Raw genomic sequence first — 23,042 nt, 5'->3', positions numbered from 1 at the left:
GGTTCCTCTGCATATTTGGCATGAAGATTGCTTTTGAGCCATTGTAAATTCATGGGGTAAATTTATAAAGGTGGATCGAGATACGGAGGAAAAATGGAGACTTGACTATGCAATAGTGCAGGTGGAAGTTCAATCGCTGAAAAAGATTCTGGATTTCACCCCCATTTTGGTCAATGGAAAAGAATATTTTGTGAAAGCATCAATTGTTGGCATGGAGAAAAGTGAGGCGATGGTAAGAAGAGCTGATACAAGTAGTGAATCATCTGAAGATGGAGAGGAGGAGAGGCAGTGGGAGTATGAACGGTTCACAATGGAAGAGGAAGGTCAGGAGGAGGAACACTGCGGTGGCCAGGGTTATGAGGAATAGTGGTTTGAACAAGAGCAAGGAAAAGAGATAGGGGTTTTTCTGTCTTTTCCTTCTGAAGGGGAAAATGAGGCAGATTTAAATTTAAACAAAACAAGGAAGCGGGGGAACCGAAAAAGGACAATTGTAATAGAAATGTGGGATGGAATGGAAAGGAAGGTAACTGGTGTAACGGTCTCGAGATCAGCCCAGTTCAAGCATTGGACCTGGGCCAGAAAGGTACGCATAGCAATGATAGAAAACAAATGGACCAAAGCTTGGGCCGCATTAATCTAAGAAGGGAGGAAGAATGGAGCAGTACTGAGAGGGGGAGATTAAGACAAAATTGATTAAGTGAAAAAGAAAAAATGGGACAAGCAAAGATGAGAGAAGAGTCCGAGAAGTCAATAAGAAAAGGGTCAAAGAAGGAGGAGGAAGTGGGACAGAGAGAGGTTGAAGGAAAGTGTCAAAAAGGCAAAGAGATTAAAAAAGGAAAGAGAAGATTGCCTGAAAGATGGTTTCAGAAAAAGTATAAGGTGGCATGCCGGAAACTTCCAGAAAGATGGTTTAAAGGAAAGAGTGATGATGATGACTCAGAGGATGACAGGAAAATGGAAAATTTCATCGTTAATGGTAGGGGTGGTACTAGTAGACAAAAAAAAGGGGGAAAGAGAGTGATAAGTAAAAAGCAAAAAGGGTTGATAAAGCAGGTGAAAGCTACGAATGGGTTTTTCAGTGGAAGAAAAGGGGGTTATAGATTACATCGGGAAGAAGAAGAGTGGTCAGATTCAAGTGAAAAAAAGAAAGACACTATGAATAATGGCAAAATAGGAAGGAATCGGAATGGAGAGTCGAATTTCTGTGTAAACAGTGAGAGGGGATACGAATCTGGGTCCAGCAATATGAGAAAGAGAAGAGTAAAGAAAGGATTTAAAGAATTTATAGGGGAAGAGAATTGCTGTGGAGACAATATGAAAGAAGTTTCAGGGCTAAAAGGAGAAGAAGCACGCAAGAGATCTAATTCTCTGAAAGAGGCAAAATTGACATGGGAGATTAGCAAAAGATTAGGGTTGGATTTTTTGAAAAAGAGGGAAGAGGTTATTAAAGCTTTTGCGGAGATGGAGGAGAAGGGTGACAAGAGGAGATCTGGGTGACAGGGGACAAATTGTTGACGATCGAGTGTGGGATAACCATGATATGATTATTATATCTTGGAATGCCAGAGGATTAGGGAGTGGGGAAAAAAAAAGAGCTGTTAGAAGAATTGTGAGTAAACAAAGGCCGGATATGATTTTCTTACAAGAGACAAAGATACAGAAAGTAAAGGAAACAATATTTGGAAGATTATGGGGTGGTAGAGGAGAAGGAATTAAGGGCTGTTATGTTGAGTCTGTGGGGAGATCTGGTGGACTTATCAGCATTTGGAAAGAGGAATTCTTTGAGGTCATGGAGCAGATGAAAGGGAGATACTTTATCATCACCATCGGTAAAGTAAAGAAGTATGATAAATTGTGTGGGTTTGGTAATGTGTATTGCCCGAATGATGAGCAAGAAAAAATGAAATTATGGTATGAGCTGAGAGAAATCGTGAGCAGCAGAGAAGTTGCATGGTGTTTGGGGGGGGATTTCAACACAGTCAGAAGTATACAAGAGAGGATAGGCAAAAGTGGGATTGGGAGAGCTGAAGCAGCTTTCAGCGAGTTTATCAATAGTCTGGCTTTGGTTGATTTACAGTTGACTAGGGATCGATTTACTTGGAGTGGATACAAAGATGGAATGGTCTTTAGTAGGTTGGATCGATTTTTAGTTGGGGTCGAATGGCCGCAGTGGGAGCAAGAGCTGGTCCAGAGGTGCCTACCAAATTCACTGTCAGATCGTAATCCAATTATGCTGAGGTTAGGATCTTTTGAATGGGGTCCTAGGCCTTTGAAATTGTTTAATTTTTGGCTTGATCATAAAAGTTTTCAAAAGGTTGTTAGTGAGTATTTGAGTAGTAATAGGGAAGGCGAGCTGTTTACGGGAAACCTATGGGAGAAGCTTAGAAATATGAAACCAGTGGTGAGAGTGTGGCATGCCAAGGAAATTGGAAGCACACAGAAGAAAATCTGTTGTGTTGAAGAAGAAATTAAAGGATTACTTAAAGAGTGGCAAGAGAATTGTGGAAACGAAGAAAGAAAATTACTACTAGCAAAAAGAAAAGCTGAATTATGGCGCCTCTTCAGAATAGAGGAAAGGGAATGGGCTCAAAAGTCTAGGTGTAAATGGGTGAAAGAGGGGGATCGTAATACAAAGTATTTTTATGCCATTGCATCATCAAGAATGAGGACTAAATTTATTGAGAAAATCACAGTGGATGGAGGGGTCATTGAAAATCCAGATGAGGTTAAAGAAGCAGTGGCCAAACACTTTGAAGAACATTATAAAGCAAGGGAAGTTTTAGTGTTGAAAGATATTGGGTGCAACTTTAGATCTCTGAAGGAAGATTCAGTTAGATATCTGGAAAGATCGTTTACTGATGATGAAGTTTGGGATACTATTCAGAGCTGTGATGGGGACAAAGCACCAGGACCTGATAAGTTCAATTTAAATTTCTTCAAGAAAAACTGGTGCTTGATAAAAAAGGATGTCATGAGGTTTATGGGGGACTTTTATAGGTATGGAAAGTTGGGTCATGGTGTTAACAATTCGTTCATCACTTTGATTCCTAAAATAAAGAACCCAACAAGGCTTAATGAGTATAGGCCTATAAGCTTGGTGGGGAGTTTGTATAAAATTGTGGCGAAGACACTTGCTAACAGATTAAAAGGGGTCATGGATGAAATTATTGGGAGAAACCAGTTTGCTTTCATAAAAGGGAGGCAATTGATGGACTGCACGCTTATTGCTAATGAAGTTGTGGATGAGCTTCGAAAGAGAGGGAGTGGAGGTGTTCTGTTCAAGATCGACTTTGAAAAAGCCTATGATTGTATTAGTTGGAATTTTCTTGAGTTCAGTATGATTAAAATGGGTTTTGGGGAGAGATGGATATCATGGATTAAGGAGTGTATTAGTACGGCAAGGGTTTCGGTGCTTGTTAATGGTACACCAACCAGACAATTTGAAATGAAAAAAGGGCTTAGGCAAAGCTGCCCTCTGTCCCCATTCTTGTTTAATATCACTGTGGAAGTGCTGAGCAGTATGATTAAGAGAGCTGAACAAATAGGAGTATGGGAAGGGATCGAATTGGAACACAAGAATTTAAGATATCTCATTTGCAGTTTGCAGATGACACAGTGTTATTCTGCAAACCCAGAGTGGATGACATCCTAGTGATGAAGAGGATTCTCAGATGCTTTCAAAGTGTGTCAGGACTAAGTATCAACTTCAAAAAAAGCCAACTCATTGGGATTGGAATTGAAAATGTGTTAGCTCAAAACTGGGCTGATTTGATTAAGTGCCAAGTAGGAAAGATCCAACTACATACTTGGGACTCCCATTGGGGGTTAATCATAACTCCATGGCTTTTTGGAATCCAGTGATTGAGAAAGTGGAAGGGAAACTGACAGGATGGAAATCGAAATTGTTGTCATTTGGGGGTAGAATCTCGTTGCTCAAATCAGTGTTGGTCAGTCTGCCAATTTTCTATATGTCGTTGTTTAAAATCCCAGTAGGGATTAGGAATAAATTGGAAAGACTTCAGCGAAAGCTTTCTTTGGGGAGACTTTGATGAAAAAAGAAAAGTTCATTATGTCAATTGGGAGAAGGTGTGCAATTATCGGGAGTGGGGAGGGATAGGAATTACTGATTTGGAAACCAAGAATAGAGCCCTGTTAAACAAATGGATTTGGCGTTACGGAAGAGAGAGAGAGAGCATGTGGAGAGAAGTTATTGTCAATAAGACCAAGAGTGATCCTATCTGTCTCATGCCAAACACAAAACTGAGCAAGAATTTTTCTACGATATGGAAGAATATCATTTGCCCCCTTTCCCTGACTAACAAGTATTTTTTGCAGGTGAATTCTAATATTGGTTTAGTTGTTGGAAATGGTGAAAATATCTATTTTTGGACCGATGAATGGATTGGAACTGGAACTTTGGCACAAATGTTCCCAAGGATATTCGCACTGGCAAACAATAAAAATGGAAGGATTGCAGAGTATGACAGGTGGGAGGAGAATGTGTGGAGATGGGATATTTCTTTGAGAAGAAATCTCTTTGACTGGGAAGTAACTCAATGGGATCGGCTCGAAACCCTTCTCATTGATGTCCAGATTAGCAAAACACTAAAAGATGATATGGTGTGGAAAGGTGAGGCCAATGGTCTGTACACTACAAAATCTTTTTGCAAAAAATTGATGGAGCCCACTGACATGAGAGACAAGATATGGAAGAATATTTGGGCCAGCCTTGCACCACATAGAATTGAGGCGTTTGTGTGGCAATTGCTTCATGGAAAAGTTGGAGTGAAGGAAGAACTGGTAAGTAGGGGACTGATTCAGGATAATCAAAGTACTTGTGCTTTGTGTAATAAAGAAAGTGAATCTGTCAATCACTTGTTTATTTTCTGCTCTGAAACATGGAAGGTGTGGGTTAGGTGGTGTGAATTATTTGGTTATCAGTGGAGTGTTCCCGTAATGTTAAATTGTTTTTTGATTCTTGGAATAACTGTTATCCGGGAAGGCATATGAGAGGATATGGCGAATGAGCTATTTGCGGTTGTTTGGACAATTTGGAAATGCCGGAATGATGTTGTTTCAATGGTAAGAATAGATTTGGATGACACAATGTTGGGAGATCTCAAAGATAAGAGTGGCCTCTTGGGCTAATGCTAAATGGCCTAATGAGTATCCTTCTGTTTTGACTACTTTCATGTTTCCTGAAGTTGGATGTGGTGGTAGAAAGAAAACAAAAGAGAGAAAAAGTGCTACATGGGAAAAACCAAAGCTAGGGCAACTGAAGTTTAATGTGGACGGAGCGGCTCAAGGATGTCCGGGACCTGCTGAAATTGGGGGGTATTTTTGAGAATAAGAAGGGAGAGGCGTTAATTACCTTCTCCAAACCGATTGTATTGCCAACATCTACTACTGCGGAAGTTCTTGCTGTGAAGGAGGCTTTCTTGATCTTCTCAGCATCGAGATAGAAAGATAACCATTCCTTGTTGATTGAAAGTGACACGTGCAATATTGTTAGATGGATTAAAGATCCTGCAAGTGCGTCTTGGAGACTGAGATTTTGGATGAATCAGATTGAAAGGTTTAAGGAGTTATGTACAGAATGGGAAATCAGACATTCACCGAGAGAGGCTAACCAAGAAGCCGATTCACTTGCCAAAGCTGCCATCCATCTTCAAAGTGAGATATTGGGAAGAATGTTGTGACTTTCTTTGGGGTTGCTTTTGTTCTTTTGGGTTGGTGATGTGTACAGTGGACGTTTTTCTTTGATCTTTTGAGGAGGTTTTTGGAAACATATATCAGATAAAATGGACTGATATATGAACCAAGGTTTTCTGCTTTAATGTGTAAGGAAGGAGGGGTTCATGTCCCTGCACTATGAATAAACTTGATACCTTTGCTATTCAAAAAAAAAGAAGAGAAACTCGGAAAAGGCATGTGAGTTTATGCCTTCAGACCTTTATAACTGCACACTTTAATCCGCAAAGGCTTACCTTGTCACACTTCAATCATAAGATAAGCAATGCCTTTACAAAGTTAGTAGGATAACTAGTCGCGAAATTACAAGAAAGTAATATGATGAATTTTCAAGCTTATGAATGTTTGAATACGATTTACAATTAGCATGAGTTCATAATACAAGTCAACAAAATTCAAATTGCAAATTCATGGAGACAACAGTAAAAGTGTTTGTATTTAAGGTGATCTCATTACTTAATGATTGAATACTTTATATGATAAACTCGTCATATTACAGCGTGTAAATTTTTATACTTACTGATAAAATAAATTATAAATAATTATAGTAATAAATGATGGAAAGAATGGAAAAAGTCCTCATGGGTAGCTTGTAGAATACCAAATAATATTAATATTATTGAAGCCTATGATTGAACAATTTTAATGAAAAAAGAAAACAAAATTTATTGAAATTATGAAGTTAGGGATGGAAGTGAAAGATTTTAGGACTTGATTGCACAGAATCTTAGAATGTTATGGTGGGAACATAATTTTAGAGTTTCATCCATTCCTTTTCCCTACAGTCTCTTACTTTTTCTAATTAAAATTCATAGATTTATTAGATTTCCAAATGAGTTAATATAATTTATTCAGGTTGGAGGTTGAAGAAGTCATAAGGGCCAGAAATTCTAAAATTCATTAAAAAAAATATATCTAAAGTAATTAATCCGATAGCCACCTAACATGAGTTTTGACGATGAACAGTTGCTGTTGATCAGTGATAGAAAGGAACAAAGGGTGTGTTTGGCTTAGTCAAATGGGATATTCCATTATTCCTTGAGTTTTGACTGGGGACACAACTTTACCCAATATGTTACTATGCGATATGCATTTATTCATGGGTAGAGATTAACCCTCTTGCCACCATTTTCATCAACATGACTTCTCTTTTCTATTTCCAATAATTTATCCAACTTTGTTTAACCCGAGGTTGATAAAAATTGTTACCATCATGCTATGAGATGGGTAATTTACAATTATCAGACGGAGGACGGTAGATCCACAAAACTCAAACAATAGAAACGCATACACGCAACAACTCCCCTTTTTGGTTCCTTCAAAGCAAAATAGCAAAACAGGGAGACGGAGTACCTGGCCCGGGGAAGAAGAAGAAGGAAGAAGAGAGCAACATCAACAAGAAATTAAAGAAAAGGTACGATCTCTCAATCATTTCAGCTAACATTTCCAATCAAGATTCGAAATCTAGGATGCTAAATAACCGTACGCAAAAGGCTGGTGGAATTTCTTTGCAATTTTGTAGTAACAATTTAATCGAGATTTAAATTTTATCCGACGGTTCGTTGATCGAACTAATTGACGCCGTGATGCATAATTTGATATTTCTTGATCTTGTGTGTTATCATTATTTATTTAAATCTTCATTCCAAGTAATTGAATGAAGATTCTACGATGTGATGAGCAATTTATGAGCTGAATCAATAGTATTTTATTTGTTTCCTCTGTCATGTTCCCCTTAGAAGAAAAATAGAAAGGAAAAATTATCATGAAATTGTTGCTACTTGCCAATATTTTAATTTTTTTTTTTCTATTTCAGGTTATTTGACTGGGCTCCTTGCTGTTGTTGGGCTCTGTAATGAACTTGGGGTGTAACCTGAGAGTTGCCATTGATTGCTTTTAAGGCAACAATGAAGCGATATGTTTACATCAATGATGATGAATCTTCACAAGAACTTTACTGTGATAACCGAATATCTAACAGAAAATACACTGTATTGAACTTCCTCCCAAAAAATTTATGGGAGCAGTTCAGGTATACCCTATAGAGTTTTGTTGTCAATTGGAGATTAGTTTAATAATCTGGATTTGATTATATATTGGGTTCCCTTGGTTACGTAAGTAGAACTATACTCATCTTTTTTGCAATGAAGATCTTTTCCACATGCAATGATCAGAGTTGCTGCCTGACTAATCGTTTATTCTTTTAAGAATGGCTGCATAACATGATTGAGTGGTCCTATTTAGAGACTCTTACGTGGTATTCGATGCATTTTCTGATTCATTAATCAATGGTGCATGATAATGTATTTGGGCAGAGATATTTTTCTTTTTTCTACTTGAAAGTTTATATCAATTATGCATTTCTCAGTCTCACCCACTGTTTCTTTTCTTTTCCCTGATGGGCTCACTGACTGTTTCTGATATGTCTATTGCTTCTCATTTCAGCCGGTTCATGAACCAGTATTTCTTATTGATTGCTTGCCTTCAGTTATGGTCACTAATTACTCCAGTAAATCCTGCCAGTACATGGGGCCCGCTAATTTTTATATTTGCAGTCTCTGCATCAAAAGAAGCATGGGATGACTACAATCGATATTTGTCAGACAAGAAAGCTAATGAGAAAGAAGTCTGGGTTGTTAGGCAGGGCATCAAAAAACATGTAAGGGAAATTTCTAATGTTCTTTTGGTTCTTTTGTGTAATTATTAGAAAACTTGTGTAATTTGAATTTGTTGGCATAAATCAACAGAATAGCATATATCTGTCTTTTTTTATTTTTTTATTTTCAGGTTGACTGATCTCTTGATTAAGGATTTACTTACTGTCTTTTTTCCTTTTAAACTTTGTAAAACTAACTGTTTGCTCTCTCTTTTTTTTTTTCACTTGTGATTGTGACAATGATTTGAAGGTCCAAGCCCAGGATATTCATGTTGGTAATATAGTATGGCTTCGTGAGAATGATGAGGTGCCGTGTGATCTTGTTTTAATGGGTACCTCTGATCCGCAAGGCCTTTGCTATGTGGAGGTGAATACGTGACTCTTAGTAAAAATTGTAAAATGTTATAATTGTAAATATATATTCGTGGTTGAAGTATCAGTGTGGGCAGGAAAGGACACCAATAATTTGGATAACAACACATTTATGTGAACTTGAGAGAGAGCTTCTGTTGGAAAAGTTCTGTTTGATTGCATGAATAGATATGGGTACCTTTTGTACTCCAACTTTGTTACCATTCAGATATAAGAAAATCTAAATCAGGTTATGATTTTGTTTCAATTTTTTTAATAAGTCTGAGTGGGTTGAATTCATTTGGAAGATTGTTGGATTATAATGCACACATTCAAAATCTTATTAGCAATGAATAGGAACTTGGATGAACCCTAGGTCTTCATGTAAAGAAGAGAAGAGCCTTGACTTTCAAAAAAAGAAGAAGATAAGAGCCTTAACATATAAAATTGTTAAGAATGCTCATGTTGTATATATAAAAAGTATGTTTGATTTTTTTACATCACCTGACGGTACAAATTGTCTTGCAGACTGCTGCACTTGACGGTGAAACTGATCTGAAGACAAGGGTAATACCCTCTGCTTGCATGGGAATAGATTTTGAATTGCTGCATAAAATCAAGGCAAGATTTCTTTTAAGTACCATAAATTCAAAATTGTGTGTTTTAGATGCACACTCATGTACATGTATTTGTGATCTTTACGTGTTCTATCTTCTTTTTCAGGGTGTTATTGAGTGTCCAAATCCAGATAAAGATATTAGAAGATTTGATGCTAATCTGCGTCTGTTTCCTCCATTTATTGATAATGATGTTTGTCCTTTAACCATAAAAAACACAATTCTTCAGTCATGCTACTTAAGGAACACAGAATGGGCTTGTGGAGTAGCTGTCTACACAGGCAAGTTCCTATGTTACGAAATTTAAAGGTTACAAATAAATCAGATTATCAATGTATCATTCTTCTGTATGATTCATCCTCTTCCCCTTAATGTCTAAAGCATGATATATGAAGAAGCTAAAGAATGATGAGAAAGGGTGAGATGTAGAAGACTAGGTCATAAATTAATGTGAACATGGTTACAGAGGAAACTTAGTAAGCAGAACATATTCATTTGATGGGTGATTCATGATAACCCTATGTCTGAGGAAAATATATACATTGCATTGAGACTCATGATTTTTAGTTGCAAGAACTTGTTAGTATTTATGAAAATGTAGAAGCAGGTTACAGGACATTTTTCAACGTGTTCTGGCCATTCCCACATTGGGATTGAAGGCTGAAACATATGATGGTATTTTAGTCATTTTTCTGGTGGCTTCTCTGATGAGCAGTGGTAAATAAGCTTTATCTAGTATTCAATCATTTTATGAGGAGATTTTAGCTTCTAGAAATCATAACTTTGACAGTGTTACATGCAAAGATCCTTGGATGTAGCAGAATCTTATTTTGCATTTTCTCACTATATTGGTTAGTATCTTTGTTATACATGCACATTTTGCCTCACATTCATTTTCTTTAACCTATTACAAACTTCTTTGTTCATGCACTCATTCTTAGCTTTTAACCTGACTTAACACCACATTGGTGGGCTGGGCAATGAGATTTTGGCAGATGCATTGATCATGTGATAGCTTTTCTTTTTATTTTATTTCATTCTATACACTCTCTGAAACTTGTTTGCTATTTAACTTTCTTAATTATGCTGTGACTGTTTCTGTACTATTTTGTTCCCTCAATTGGCTTCCTGAGTTTTCTACACTGTGCTTTTGGAAAAATTATTTTTTTGATCTATTAGTTTATCTAATGTGTGCTGTGGCTTCATTTATTATTCTGTTGGTGTTGATATCTGTCCCGCAATTTTTGAATTATATATTCCATTTCAGGAAATGAAACTAAGTTGGGTATGAGTAGGGGCATACCTGAGCCGAAGCTAACAGCCGTGGATGCCATGATTGACAAGTTAACTGGGGCCATATTCGTTTTCCAGATAGTGGTCGTTATGGTTCTTGGTATTGCTGGGAATGTGTGGAAGGATACAGAAGCAAGAAAGGTTGTCAGAGATTGCAACTTGTAGCTTGATTTTCTCATCTAGTTATTATCATTATTAACCATATACTTAATCATTAGCATCCGAGCATTTGGTTCATTGGTTGATGCATGATCCCCCTGCCTAAAAGAGCAGGGTTCGAATTTCATTTCTTCCAATTATTAAAAACAAAAAAATCCATATACTTAATCATTAAGTTTGTTTCCTGTTCAATCAAACTCAATAGGAATCTGCATGAACTTTATACTTTTCAACTTAATAGGAATCTATATTAGTCTTCTCCTTATAATTGTAGAGAATTTGTAGTTACACAAAAATGATTAACTTGGAAAATCTTATATCCGTTTTTATCTATGTCAATATTGCCTCAAATTTTAACCTCTTGAAAGGAACTCTTTTTACTGCTATCATTGAAGTTGACCCTGGCTCTTTTTAAAGGAATGAACTTAAAGTTGGATCATGGCATAAGATCTGCATGGCCCAAGGATGAAAATTGTATGCATAAAAGATTTCATATATGCCAGGCAGGGTACTCTTTTTACTAAGCAATCCGAATCTCTCTAAGCCTTTTATTTTGGAGTGTGTAACTTAGAGATGTTTATGGGCTGGGTCTGGGTGCAGCCTGCCCATTTACATAATATTTTGTTGTGAAAATATTAAATTAAATAAATTTGAGAATTAAAATTAAATAATATATTAACATAAGCCCAAGCCTGGTGTGAGTCAGGCTGGACATAAAGGCCTGGGTGGGCGGCCCTTCCTCAGATACCATCTCTGATGCTTCTACCTGTATTGTTATTTCAAATTATCTAGCTGTTCAGTTGCCTTTACTCCATATATGCCTGTGGTTTTCCATATTGTTATCTAGATTTTTCTTGTTCTTGGTTCTTAATCTTATCATGAAGCTTTACACTTGCCCCAATTTTATTTGTCACAGTGTATTAACTTCATAACAATGCTCACTTTGTTGATGTACTCTTGTTGCAGCAATGGTATGTGCTATATCCATATGAAGGTCCATGGTATGAACTATTGGTCATTCCTCTTCGTTTTGAGCTTCTATGTTCCATCATGATACCGATATCTATTAAGGTAATCTAATTTGAGAATGCTAATGATTTTGGATTGTTACACTTGTTGTTTCGGTGGTGTGAACCTGGATGATATTGAAAAGATCCCCTTGTCTTGCTGTTAATAGCACAGCAGATTCTTAGCAAGAATTGCTATCCTCTAGTATGGAGGGAAGAGATTGTTAAGCTAGAGCAAAACCAATGGTGCAAAAGTGATGTGAGCTTCAGGACAAAGCATTAATGGCTCATGACACACTCATAACATGATTAGAGTGCATCATTTAGCTAACTTGCAATCTTAGATTTGGGCAATGTATGCAGCTGATAGAAGTAAAAAACAGTACCAGTGTAGAAATGTTTTAGTTTCATGCATATTGCACATAAGTACAAAACCTAGTGGAAAGGCGAGGGTATACATGTCTTTGTTTCAATCATGTTTTAATTGCTAAAATCCAGAAGTAGGTGTCAGAAACTAGTTCTACTTTGAAATTTTTATTGTTATATTTCATTGTACTGATGATCCAAGTTAATAGCTCTTAAATAATAGTTTATTTTCTATTACTATCAGGCTTGGTGGTTTGGAGATTGTCAGTATTTTTAGTTGAGGCTTACAGTTTAAAGTAGTTGGGAATATCATGTTTTAATTAAACATTTTTTGTGTGTTTTTATGCCTAATTTTGATTTATCTGGTTCAATGTTGGTTTCATTTCTCTATTTTAAAAAGAAATTCTCTGGTCTTTTCTCTTATTAACCATACTGCTTTGTCTTGTAGGTGTCTCTAGATCTTGTGAAGAGTTTATATGCAAAGTTTATTGATTGGGACAATGAGATGATAGACCAAGAGACCAGTATTCCATCGCATGCAACAAAGTAAGATTTTTTTTTTTTTGAAGAAAAAATCCACAAGTTGGAGTATCTATAGTAATATATGGAGCTGCAAGCTGAGTTGGTGTCACACCAACTAAACATTATCTGTTTACATGTTTAAGTTGAGTCATTGTCCTACACAACTATGTTACCTAGCCTACCTTCCCTTTTTTTCTTTTTTCCTTTATTCTCCATTAAATTTACATTTAATGACTCTTATCTCCTATTTTTTCTTTTCAAATACTATTATTGAAAAAAAATTATACAATTATTTAGCGACATAGTTAATGTATGCCTCACCTTCTAGAGCATGAAATTTGAGTTATCTTGCATATATATTAAGATCGGTTTGTTTTTATGTGGCAGCACAGCAATAAGTGAGGACCTCGGACAAGTTGAGTACATATTGACAGACAAAACGGGAACCCTAACTGAAAATAGAATGATTTTTAGGAGATGCTGTGTTAGTGGTACTTTCTATGGAAATGAGAGTGGTGATGCGTTGAAAGGTTTGTATCTACTTCTTGCCTCATTTTTTCTTGTTGCTTATTCAATTTCAAGTTTTTTCATTTCTGTTGAATGAAGAGTTTATCTTTCCTAAAATTATGCGGGTTTCTGGAGCAACATAGTTGACTTTGTGGTCCTACTTTTATTTTACGTGAATCAACTAGATAGCTTTGTATTTAATTTGAGGCAGCTTTATAAATTCCTACCCTGAAGGATTGAGAGTCACATTTCAAAGTAAGTCTGTTGGATGTATTCTTTCCCCCTCTGAAAACCCTACAGAAAAGGATGAAAAGGATTGTCCTTTGCAAATATGTTGTCCTGTTTCTTGATTGATATAATCAACAGTATTTATCCTTTTTCCTCTGGTCCAAATAAAAGTTAATGTTTTTTTATTGAGGAGGCCAAAAAGTTTGAACAAATTTTTGTTCTTACTTATTTACTAGATTAGTCTTTCGTGTTCTGCTGTAGAATGTGACAACTACTGAAGTAAGCTTGCTGGTTCTTACTAATTGAAGCCTTACATGAGTCCCAATAGTTTTCTAGATTTTCTGTTTCTTCATTTTGCTCTAGCACAATGCTGCTGGCTGCTGGTGAAATTAGTATTTCAGGCTTAGAGCAGTTCTGCACGTTATTTACCCCCAGGCCCATGAGTTATGGAAGGAAAATTTATGAAAGTTTTAAGCAGTATTTGACAATTAATTAATTGTATCAGTTGAAAATGTAGCACTGAATATTATTTACCCGTTGTAGTTTGTCGTTCTTTATGGTTTTAGTATATATGCTGTGAAATTACATGATTGACTTGAAGCAAAATGCCTGCTTTTAGATGGCTGAGCTTGATATTCTTTACATTGAATGTTTTTTAATCTGAACTAGTTTGGAATTTATGGGAGGATGTTTAAATCGGTTATTGCCCTACATTGAGGATTATTTTCAAGTGAACATTTCAACTTTGGTTGTGATTAATTTTACTACTGGTGCATAGATGTGGAGCTGCTTAATGCTGTTGCTGGTAGCTCTCCCGATGTTGTTCGGTTTCTCACGGTTATGGCTATATGTAATACTGTTATACCTATAAAGAGGTGAATCTGCTTTCTAGCTTGCAGGATTTTAGCTGCAATTTTGACATATACCCTTGTAGCAGAATCATATTCTTTGTTTCCAAATTCTATATGAATATGTTCACTAATAAATATTTTGGGAAACCTTTTATTTTCTGTGGTTATTGTCTGTAGCAAAACTGGAGCCATCTTGTACAAGGCACAATCTCAGGATGAAGATGCTCTTGTTAACGCTGCTGCCCGATTGCATATGGTTTATGTCAATAAAAATGCAAATATTCTTGGTAAATTCATTTTCCTTTTCCTGTCGTGAAAGATGGAAATTAATTTTTGGGATGATTATTTATGGTTCCTGTATTTGAATATTTTACAGAGATCAGGTTCAATGGTTCAGTAATTCAGTATGAAGTATTGGAAACTCTGGAGTTCACTTCTGATAGGAAAAGAATGTCAGTTGTTGTTAAAGATTGCCAGAATGGGAAAATTATCCTTCTGTCAAAAGGCGCAGATGAATCAATTCTTCCTTATGCTTATGCTGGTAATTCTTTTTTTTTTTTTTCAATCTCTTACTTAACAGATAACATTTTATAACACATCAATTAGGTTTTTTTTTTTTTTCTAATTCAATTTATTTATTTGATGATTGTTGGCAGGATATCTGCTTGATTGTCTTTTCGATAAAATCTTTGTTGGCAATATATCTGCATGATTTATTTATTTGATGATTGTTGCCTGAGTGTGCATGAACATCCTTTTCCTCTGTGATGAATTTCTTTTGTTAATAAGTACAAATAATTGTTGCAATCCTGCATGGCACAGCTACCATGTGCATCAGTTCAATATGGGGTGTTGGAGGCATGGATCTTGTAGCAAGTCCATGTTGCCTGATCATGTATGGTGTCAAGTCTCATCCTTCATTGCATCGTCATGAACTTGATAAAATAATTTCGGAAAGAATCAAGTTTGATCTATGTTCAATGTCTGCCACCCTCATTTACTATTTTTATTGTAGTTATTTAATATCCTTGCCTGATCTCATTGCATTCTAGTTGGAGAACTAATACATTTTTCAATCAATACAAATATAACATCTTGCTATTGCACTCATTTTTAAAAAGGGTGACCAATTGGCTTCAATGTCGTAACATCACTCTTTTTCAGGGCAACAAACAAGGACATTTATTGAAGCTGTAGAACAATATGCTCAATTGGGGCTTCGTACGTTATGCTTAGCTTGGCGTGAATTGAAAGAAGATGAGTATCAAGAATGGTCTTTGATGTTCAAAGAGGCCAGTAGCACATTGGTTGATAGGGAGGTAAAGGGTACAATCCAATGATATTTCTGTCTGTTCTATTTATATCTTTATTTTTACTTTCACATGCTTTGGTCAAATTTGTAATAAAAGTGACTGAGTTTCTCTAGTTGCTGTTTTCTATAGTGGAGGATTGCTGAGGTCTGCCAAAGATTAGAACATGATTTTGAGATTCTAGGAGTTACTGCAATAGAGGATCGTCTACAGGTGAAGTGGAGGCATTTAAATCCAACTTTTCAGTGTAAAATTTGTGTCATCGATTTTTAAGTCAAATCTATGTTATTGGATGCTAACATTTGCCTAACCTATTGGTTTTTATTATGTTAGGAGGGTGTACCAGAAACAATCGAGACACTCAGGAAAGCAGGAATAAATTTTTGGATGCTGACTGGAGACAAACAAAATACTGCCATTCAGATTGCACTTTCATGCAATTTTATTTCCCCAGGTAGATTAATATCATTTTCATAAAACTCAATTTCGTATGTTATTCACATGTTTCAAATTTCTCCATGCTGGTTTCCTTGCAGTTTTGCCATTGTTTCACATATCTAGGTCAATGAATCATTTTCATAGAACTCAATTTCTTATGTTATTCACATGTTTCAAATTTCTCCATGCTGGTTTCCTTGTGGTTTTGCCATTGTTTCTCATATCTAGGTCAATGAAAAGGTACTTTTCTTGGTTCCTAAATCCTGGAAAGTATGCTAGTTGTATGTTTGAAGCTTGGATTGAACAGCTGCATATACTCAAGTGTCATCCTTGTATCCCTCCACATCTCCACATACCTAATATACTTGATTATTGTTCTTGGTGTTCATGCCAGATTAATGATTAATCTAATTGGATTGATTCTTTTTTTCCCTCGTGATGAGGGCAAAGTCTAAGGTTCTGGTTACTTAGAAAGTGGCTATTTTGCACTTTTATATGATTTTGTGAAGGAATGTTCTCATGCTGTCAGTGTTGATTCTACTGGTAGTTTGGTTCCACATGAAATTCTATTGCTTTTGAAGTCAATGAATAGAAGATTCTCATCAGTGTTTATCATTGATCATATTTCTTTGGGCTTCCTTCCCAAACTTCCTATCAGAGCCAAAAGGTCAGCTTCTTCTAATTGACGGCAAAACTGAAGACGAAGTTTGTAGAAGTTTAGAGAGAGTTTTGCTTACAATGAGGACAACATCTTCGGAGCCAAAGGTAAATTTTAATGCTCCATCTTTACAAATTTAAGTAAAGTGATGGGTTTTCTTATGGTTTTTTTCCTTCTGGCTGCTATGTTTTGAGTGTTTTCCACGCCTTAATTTAATTTTTCTGAACTTAAATTATTGACTTAATGTAGGAATTTCAATCACTTGATTAAGAAAAGTTATTGGTTCTAAACTGAATGGTGATTTCAGGAAAATAAAATAAAATCTAGTGAGCGATCTGACAAGCGCAGACTAGGGGCAGGTTTCTTGTAAGTGTTACTAAGAACAAAGAAATGCTTCTGTCTTTAGAGAATGTAAAGTTCATGTTCACTTAATCTGACCACTAAAGGATGAAGCTCAGCACCTCAGCTATACACTCTAAATTGTTGCAGTGGCTACCAGAAGTTAGGGTCACCTAGAATCAGACAATGTTTGTGTGTATGTACAGATTTGAATATATTTATTTATCTAGTGTTTCCTCCTGCTAGACAAAGTATCACTGTTTGTCGCATGTGCATAAACTCAAGAATCAGTGGACAGTTTCTGTGAAAAGGAAAAATGAATCAGTGAATGGTTTGAACATGTGTAGTCTGATGATGAATTCTATATTACTTTTCTGCATTCTTGGTTGAGTATTTAATGGAAATTCTTGTTATTTGGTACATTAATGTTAAGAAATGCTTATCTTTTTCATCATTGATGTCCGGTAAAGAACCTTCCATCCTTTTTCTTGCTTTTTTTTTAACATTTTAGTTTATTTTATTATACCCATGGGAAGAACTATTCTGATAAAATTTTATCTGTCTGATGGTTAACTCAAAAGGTTTTAATATTGATTCGTTTTCCCATTTTTGACCTTTCCAATCATCGCAGGATGTGGCATTTGTTGTTGATGGATGGGCTCTTGAAATTGCACTTAAGCATTACCGGAAGGCTTTTACTGAATTAGCTATTTTGTCAAGGACTGCTATCTGTTGTCGTGTAACACCGTCTCAAAAGGCACAGGTTTTGATTTTGCTCTTATTAATTTTAATTTCTCATAATTAATTTGGCTTGCTATCAATTTAAGTTACTACAACAGAACTTTCTAAGAAAGATTTTATAATTATGTTCTTCCTTGTAATTACATTTGTCATACTTAAGAAGTTGACTGGCTTTTCAATTTTTTGTTTCTATAAATTTTTCCTTGAAGCTCATGTTAACCTCCTTAGCTGTGCTCGGATATTCAGAAGTAAAAGTTCAATGTCTTGAAAACTTTTTAATGATGGTTGATGTGTCGTGCATAAATCTTATTACTTCGAAAAGGGAACTTTCCTAGTAAATACCTATATCAAATTGCTAAAATTCCCTAACCAAAATAAATTATGTAGTTGAAAATATGAAAAGGCTGCATAGAACTTATCTATAATAGTCTGCAATATGATCATTATCTGCACATTCTCATCAAGTGACAGTGTTGGCTCATAACTAATATACAAGCTAATTTGGAGAAAAGAAATATACAAGCTAATTAGTGAGAAGAAAAGGGATACTTGACAGTCTGCTTGTATGTTGCCGTATGTATCTACTAATCAAAACAATCAAGATACTATTATGGCTTGAATAAGTGTCATGCATGTTATCCTTTACAATAATATCATTGTAACAGCTCAATGTTTCTTTTGTCATTTTTTATGAATGGAATCTACTTTTCTGCTCAAATTTGATTGGAGAAAAAGCATGTGACCGATAGAACTGTTAGATCTCTCTGTATGTGGACTATGGCTGGATTTTCTGGTGCTACTAATTCTTTGAATCAGCAAGGGAATATAATACCTTCAGATTTTTCTTGCTTCTAAGAAGCAATATTGAGTGAAGACTGGCATGGCTTGGCCCTGATACATGCTGGGAGCTCCATGTACTAACATAAAAGAAACTATTGGACAAAAAGAAAAATACAGAGCAATTTGGGAGTTTTATTACATCATTTTTGTTGTTTTTCTTTATAGATTGCTATCACCCCTCACCATGAAGCATCAATCATTGCTGGCATATTATATTTTAGCTAGATCAGCTTCTAATTGTTTATGTATATGCTGATATGCCATGATCTCTCATTTGCTATATGTGCATCTACTGTGTGTGGTAGTTCTCTTAGTACCTTGATCTCAATTAAGATTGTTTACTGTATTAGGCTTTGTGCTGCTTTTATTCCTAGGGATAAGCTTATCCTTTCTAATTTAAATTACTGGATATTGTATTTGTGATTTGTTAACAGTACTCATAAAGGATATATTAATTATTTCTGTTGTCTCTCTTCATTTCTATGGGAAGGATGATTATTGCATATAAAGAAAATGATACTTTTGGCAGCTTGTCGAACTCTTAAAATCATGTGATTATAGAACATTGGCTATTGGGGATGGCGGAAATGATGTGAGAATGATACAACAAGCTGATATTGGCGTTGGCATTAGTGGAAGAGAAGGGCTGCAGGCAGCAAGGGCAGCTGATTATAGTATTGGAAGTAAGTAACACTTAAATATGTTGAGAACTTTCTAGGATAGGTTTGTCTTTTATTTCTTTTTCTTTTTATGAACTTATAATGAAAGTGTTAATAAATCTTGACTGAAGTACTCCTTGATTGTGTTGGATAACCTATATCCAGTATCCTATTCAGGCTTAAGGAGTCATTATGAGAATGATTCTATAGGCAAAATTGTCGTTAACACTCTCTTGGCAGAATATATTATTCATGTGGTCAAAATGGATATTACCAACTGTTTCTTGTCGATAATATTCTATTTCATGGTTTTGAAGGGCAATATTTGGGATAAAATGTGCAAGGCATTGAAAAATAATGGTAGTTTTGTTTGGAGGGAAGTTTAGTATTAAGCTAAGCATGCCATTTCTCATGGCTGCCTTAAATGTTTGGGTACACACAAAATTCATGTATTAAACACTATTTGGTTGAGGCAATGACACAAGCTTCTCTTTTACATATTCTTTTTTGTTCTTCAATGTGAGGTGATTGCCTTTGAATTGGTTTGTTCTTCAATGTGAGGTGATTGCCTTTGAATTGGTTTTCTTTTCTCATAAATTCCTCTCTTGGGTTGCAGAGTTCAGGTTTCTTAAAAGATTGATACTTGTTCATGGCCGTTATTCCTACAATCGCACAGCTTTTCTATCCCAGTATTCCTTCTATAAGTCACTAGTTATATGTTTCATCCAAATTTTGTGAGTTCCTGAATCTAATGTTCCTTTACCTGATGCTTTCCGTTGTAATTGATTCTGCTTTAAACTTATCAGTTCTTTCTGCTGACATGAATTGCATCAGTTTCTCTTTTATTTCAGGAGTCTCTGGAACCAGTCTTTTCAATTCTGTTAGCTTGATGGCCTATAATGTTTTCTATACTAGTGTTCCTGTTCTAGTCAGTGTCCTTGACAAAGATCTTAGTGAAGGAACAGTTATGCAGCATCCACAAATTTTATTTTACTGCCAAGCGGGAAGGTTTGCTGTTTTTCCACTTTATTTATTTTTTATTTTTAGAGTTTTCAGTATTAACAGGTTGAGGATAAGGAACTGGGCAAATTTGTTGCATTATTTTAGCAGACAACTTTACATCTGCTGGTTACTGGTCATCAAGCTGATGCAGGATTGTTTCTGACACAGGCTTCTTAATCCAAGTACATTTGCTGGATGGTTTGGTCGATCTCTGTTCCATGTGAGTGCTGTTCTGTAATTTTGGTTACTAGTACTATTTTCTTGCACCCTGGTTTACATATCAAGGCATTTTTGCTGATATCGCTCATGAAGTCATTGAAACAAATCTCAAACACTTAATGATCCATGACATTGTTAAGTTTTACACTGGTGACTGAAACTTCATCATTAGAATACTGGATTATCTGATTCTTTCAGCAAACTCTGACAAACTTGATTAGCTAGTCTGAAACTTGAACTAGCAGCATACCATGGTGTAGGAACGTATAGGAGACTTTATCTTGTCTGGTTGAGAATCCAAAACAATGGTGGGGATTATTTCTTTGTAATGCTTGCATTTTCAAAAGGCTTTCCAAATTGAACTGCCTTGCCAAGGATTGAAGAGAGTATGTGGTGTGACAGCAATGCACATGATTTGTGTCAAGGTGTTGGATGTGGGGATATTATTTTCTTCAAGGAGTGTGAATGAGTTCTTGAGATAGCAAGTCCATCAAATTGCTTGATGCCTCCCCTGCGTATCTGGGGCTTCTCTTCATCTATGTGCTAGGAATTAGGTTTCAAGTAATAGTTTATTAGACTGGTTAAAAACTTTCTGTTTGTTTTTTTATCTTTTTATATTGGAGTTTATTTGAATTTTTCACATTTCTAACTGTTTGCTTTATTGCCCCATCTATTTATTTGGTGGTTATTTGCAGGCAATTGTTGTGTTTGTGATCACCATACATGCTTATGCTTACGAGAAAAGTGAAATGGAAGAACTTTCTATGGTGGCACTTTCAGGATGTATATGGTTGCAGGCCTTTGTTGTGGCATTAGAGACAAAGTATGCTTCCATCTCAAAAATCTGCAGAATACATTAAATATGTTTGAATTTCTGTTTTGTTTTCCTTCTTGTCCCCATGAGGTTTTTTAGCCCAGCCTGTAGAGAATAAGAAAAAAGAAAAAGCATGTGATAGTATATCTTGCTTGAGGATCAATGCAAAATAATGTTGTTCCATGAGGGCTGTTAAGAGGTGTTCAATTTTCTTGTTGAAATAACTTCTACCCAAATTTTAAAATGTATACTTCAAAACCTTGCAATACAACTTTTACTAGATTCAGTTCCAATGGTATTTCATAGGTACATATCCTGACTTGCTGAGGTTTTATTGTTACTTGCAGTTCCTTCACAATATTGCAACATCTTGCCATATGGGGGAATTTAGTTGCTTTCTATGTCATCAATTGGATTTTTAGTGCAGTTCCTTCATCAGGGATGTACACTATTATGTTCCGGTTATGGAGGCAACCATCTTATTGGATAACTATGTTTGTAAGTTTTACATTGCCATTTATTTACTTTCCTTTTGATGTTGCCAGGGAGGGAACATTTCCACTTCCTTTTCTCATGTTTAATTAGTTGATGATTGGATTCTAATTTTTCTACTCATCTTCTAACTTGTCAGCTTACCAGTGCCAATTAAAGTGATGGAGGGTAGTCCTTTTATTGTACTATAAAATTGGTTTGGTGTTTTACTTGGTTCAAGATATTGACCAGCACCAGCTTACCCTCTGTCACTTGATATGATACTTGGTGTGGTAAACTTAAAACAGTTATCCAAAAAGCCAGTAAATGAGCATGACAGTGGCTAAACTTAGAATTTGGATACTAATTTGTTCTTTTTCCTTTATTAAACAGCTCATAGTTGCAGCAGGGATGGGACCAGTTCTAGCTTTGAAGTACTTCCGGTATACATACAGACCAAGTAAGATCAATACACTTCAGCAGGCTGAAAGAATGGGTGGGCCAATTCTGTCTTTAGGCAATATTGAGCCACAACCAAGATCGATAGAGAAAGAAGTATCTCCTTTATCAATTACTCAACCAAAGAACAGAAATCCAGTTTATGAACCTCTTTTATCGGATTCGCCAAACTCTACAAGAAGGTCTTTTGGGTCAGGAACCCCATTTGATTTTTTTCAGTCGCCATCAAGATTGTCTTCAAGCTACTCAAGAAACTGCAAGGACAATTGAGGTATACAAACGAATATAGCTAACATAGCTTGTAGGGGGATTTTTTGGGCATGCCAACACTGTATTTAGTCGTAAATTAGGCTGTCAACGTTATAAATCAATCTAGCATACATATGGGCAGAATGGATTGAGAGGAAGGATCCAAATCCACAATCCACATACATGATTTACATTTTGACATATCCAATTTTTATTACATTTATTTGAATGTATTGCAATTTTCTTGTTTATGATGCTCAATATGTGGGACAAATCTTTTTTCTTCTCAAGATTTCGTGAAGAAACAATTGAAGCCAAAGTTACATGTGAGTTTGAAGAAGTTAGACAGGCTTTAATGTCTCTAGCAACAAGTTAGAGTAACTGAGAAAAGAGTTGCACCCATCTTGTTAATATGGTGGGAGTGGTGGAATTAACGTCTTAGCTTTCCTGACAAACCAGAGTGGGACAACTTTTCCAAGTTGGTAGGTGAATTAATAATGAAATTTCATTCAAATTCCACACTAGAATTGACTTG

At 35.8% G+C, this 23,042-nt stretch overlaps 2 protein-coding genes across 2 annotated transcripts; both read left to right on the top strand.

Moving 5' to 3' along the window:
• The first annotated feature begins 3,839 nt into the window (after positions 1-3,839).
• On the top strand, positions 3,840-5,699 carry LOC110428443 (uncharacterized). The gene is made up of 4 exons (XM_021444278.1): positions 3,840-3,947; positions 4,336-4,800; positions 5,093-5,334; positions 5,513-5,699. The coding sequence occupies exons 1-4, from the start codon at positions 3,840-3,842 to the stop codon at positions 5,697-5,699; spliced, it is 1,002 nt and encodes a 333-aa protein (XP_021299953.1).
• A 1,185-nt stretch (positions 5,700-6,884) lies between these two features.
• Positions 6,885-22,797, top strand: ALA2 (aminophospholipid ATPase 2). Its single transcript, XM_021419676.2, has 25 exons — positions 6,885-7,165; positions 7,568-7,783; positions 8,197-8,410; positions 8,658-8,774; positions 9,287-9,379; positions 9,482-9,656; positions 10,643-10,809; positions 11,794-11,898; positions 12,649-12,746; positions 13,110-13,252; positions 14,236-14,332; positions 14,486-14,595; positions 14,685-14,849; positions 15,473-15,627; positions 15,751-15,831; positions 15,952-16,072; positions 16,715-16,821; positions 17,685-17,816; positions 19,164-19,317; positions 19,910-20,027; positions 20,128-20,301; positions 20,464-20,515; positions 21,210-21,337; positions 21,676-21,826; positions 22,193-22,797. The coding sequence occupies exons 2-25, from the start codon at positions 7,659-7,661 to the stop codon at positions 22,526-22,528; spliced, it is 3,318 nt and encodes a 1,105-aa protein (XP_021275351.1). The 5' UTR covers positions 6,885-7,165; positions 7,568-7,658; the 3' UTR covers positions 22,529-22,797.
• The last annotated feature ends 245 nt before the right edge of the window (positions 22,798-23,042 follow it).

Source organism: Theobroma umbraticum, unplaced genomic scaffold (assembly GCF_002168275.2).
Source record: "Theobroma umbraticum cultivar Fairchild unplaced genomic scaffold, ASM216827v3 scaffold_30.0, whole genome shotgun sequence".
Taxonomy (NCBI): Eukaryota; Viridiplantae; Streptophyta; class Magnoliopsida; order Malvales; family Malvaceae; genus Theobroma; species Theobroma umbraticum.
Note: the sequence above shows the minus strand (reverse complement) of the source record. Positions and strands in the feature narration are given on the sequence as shown.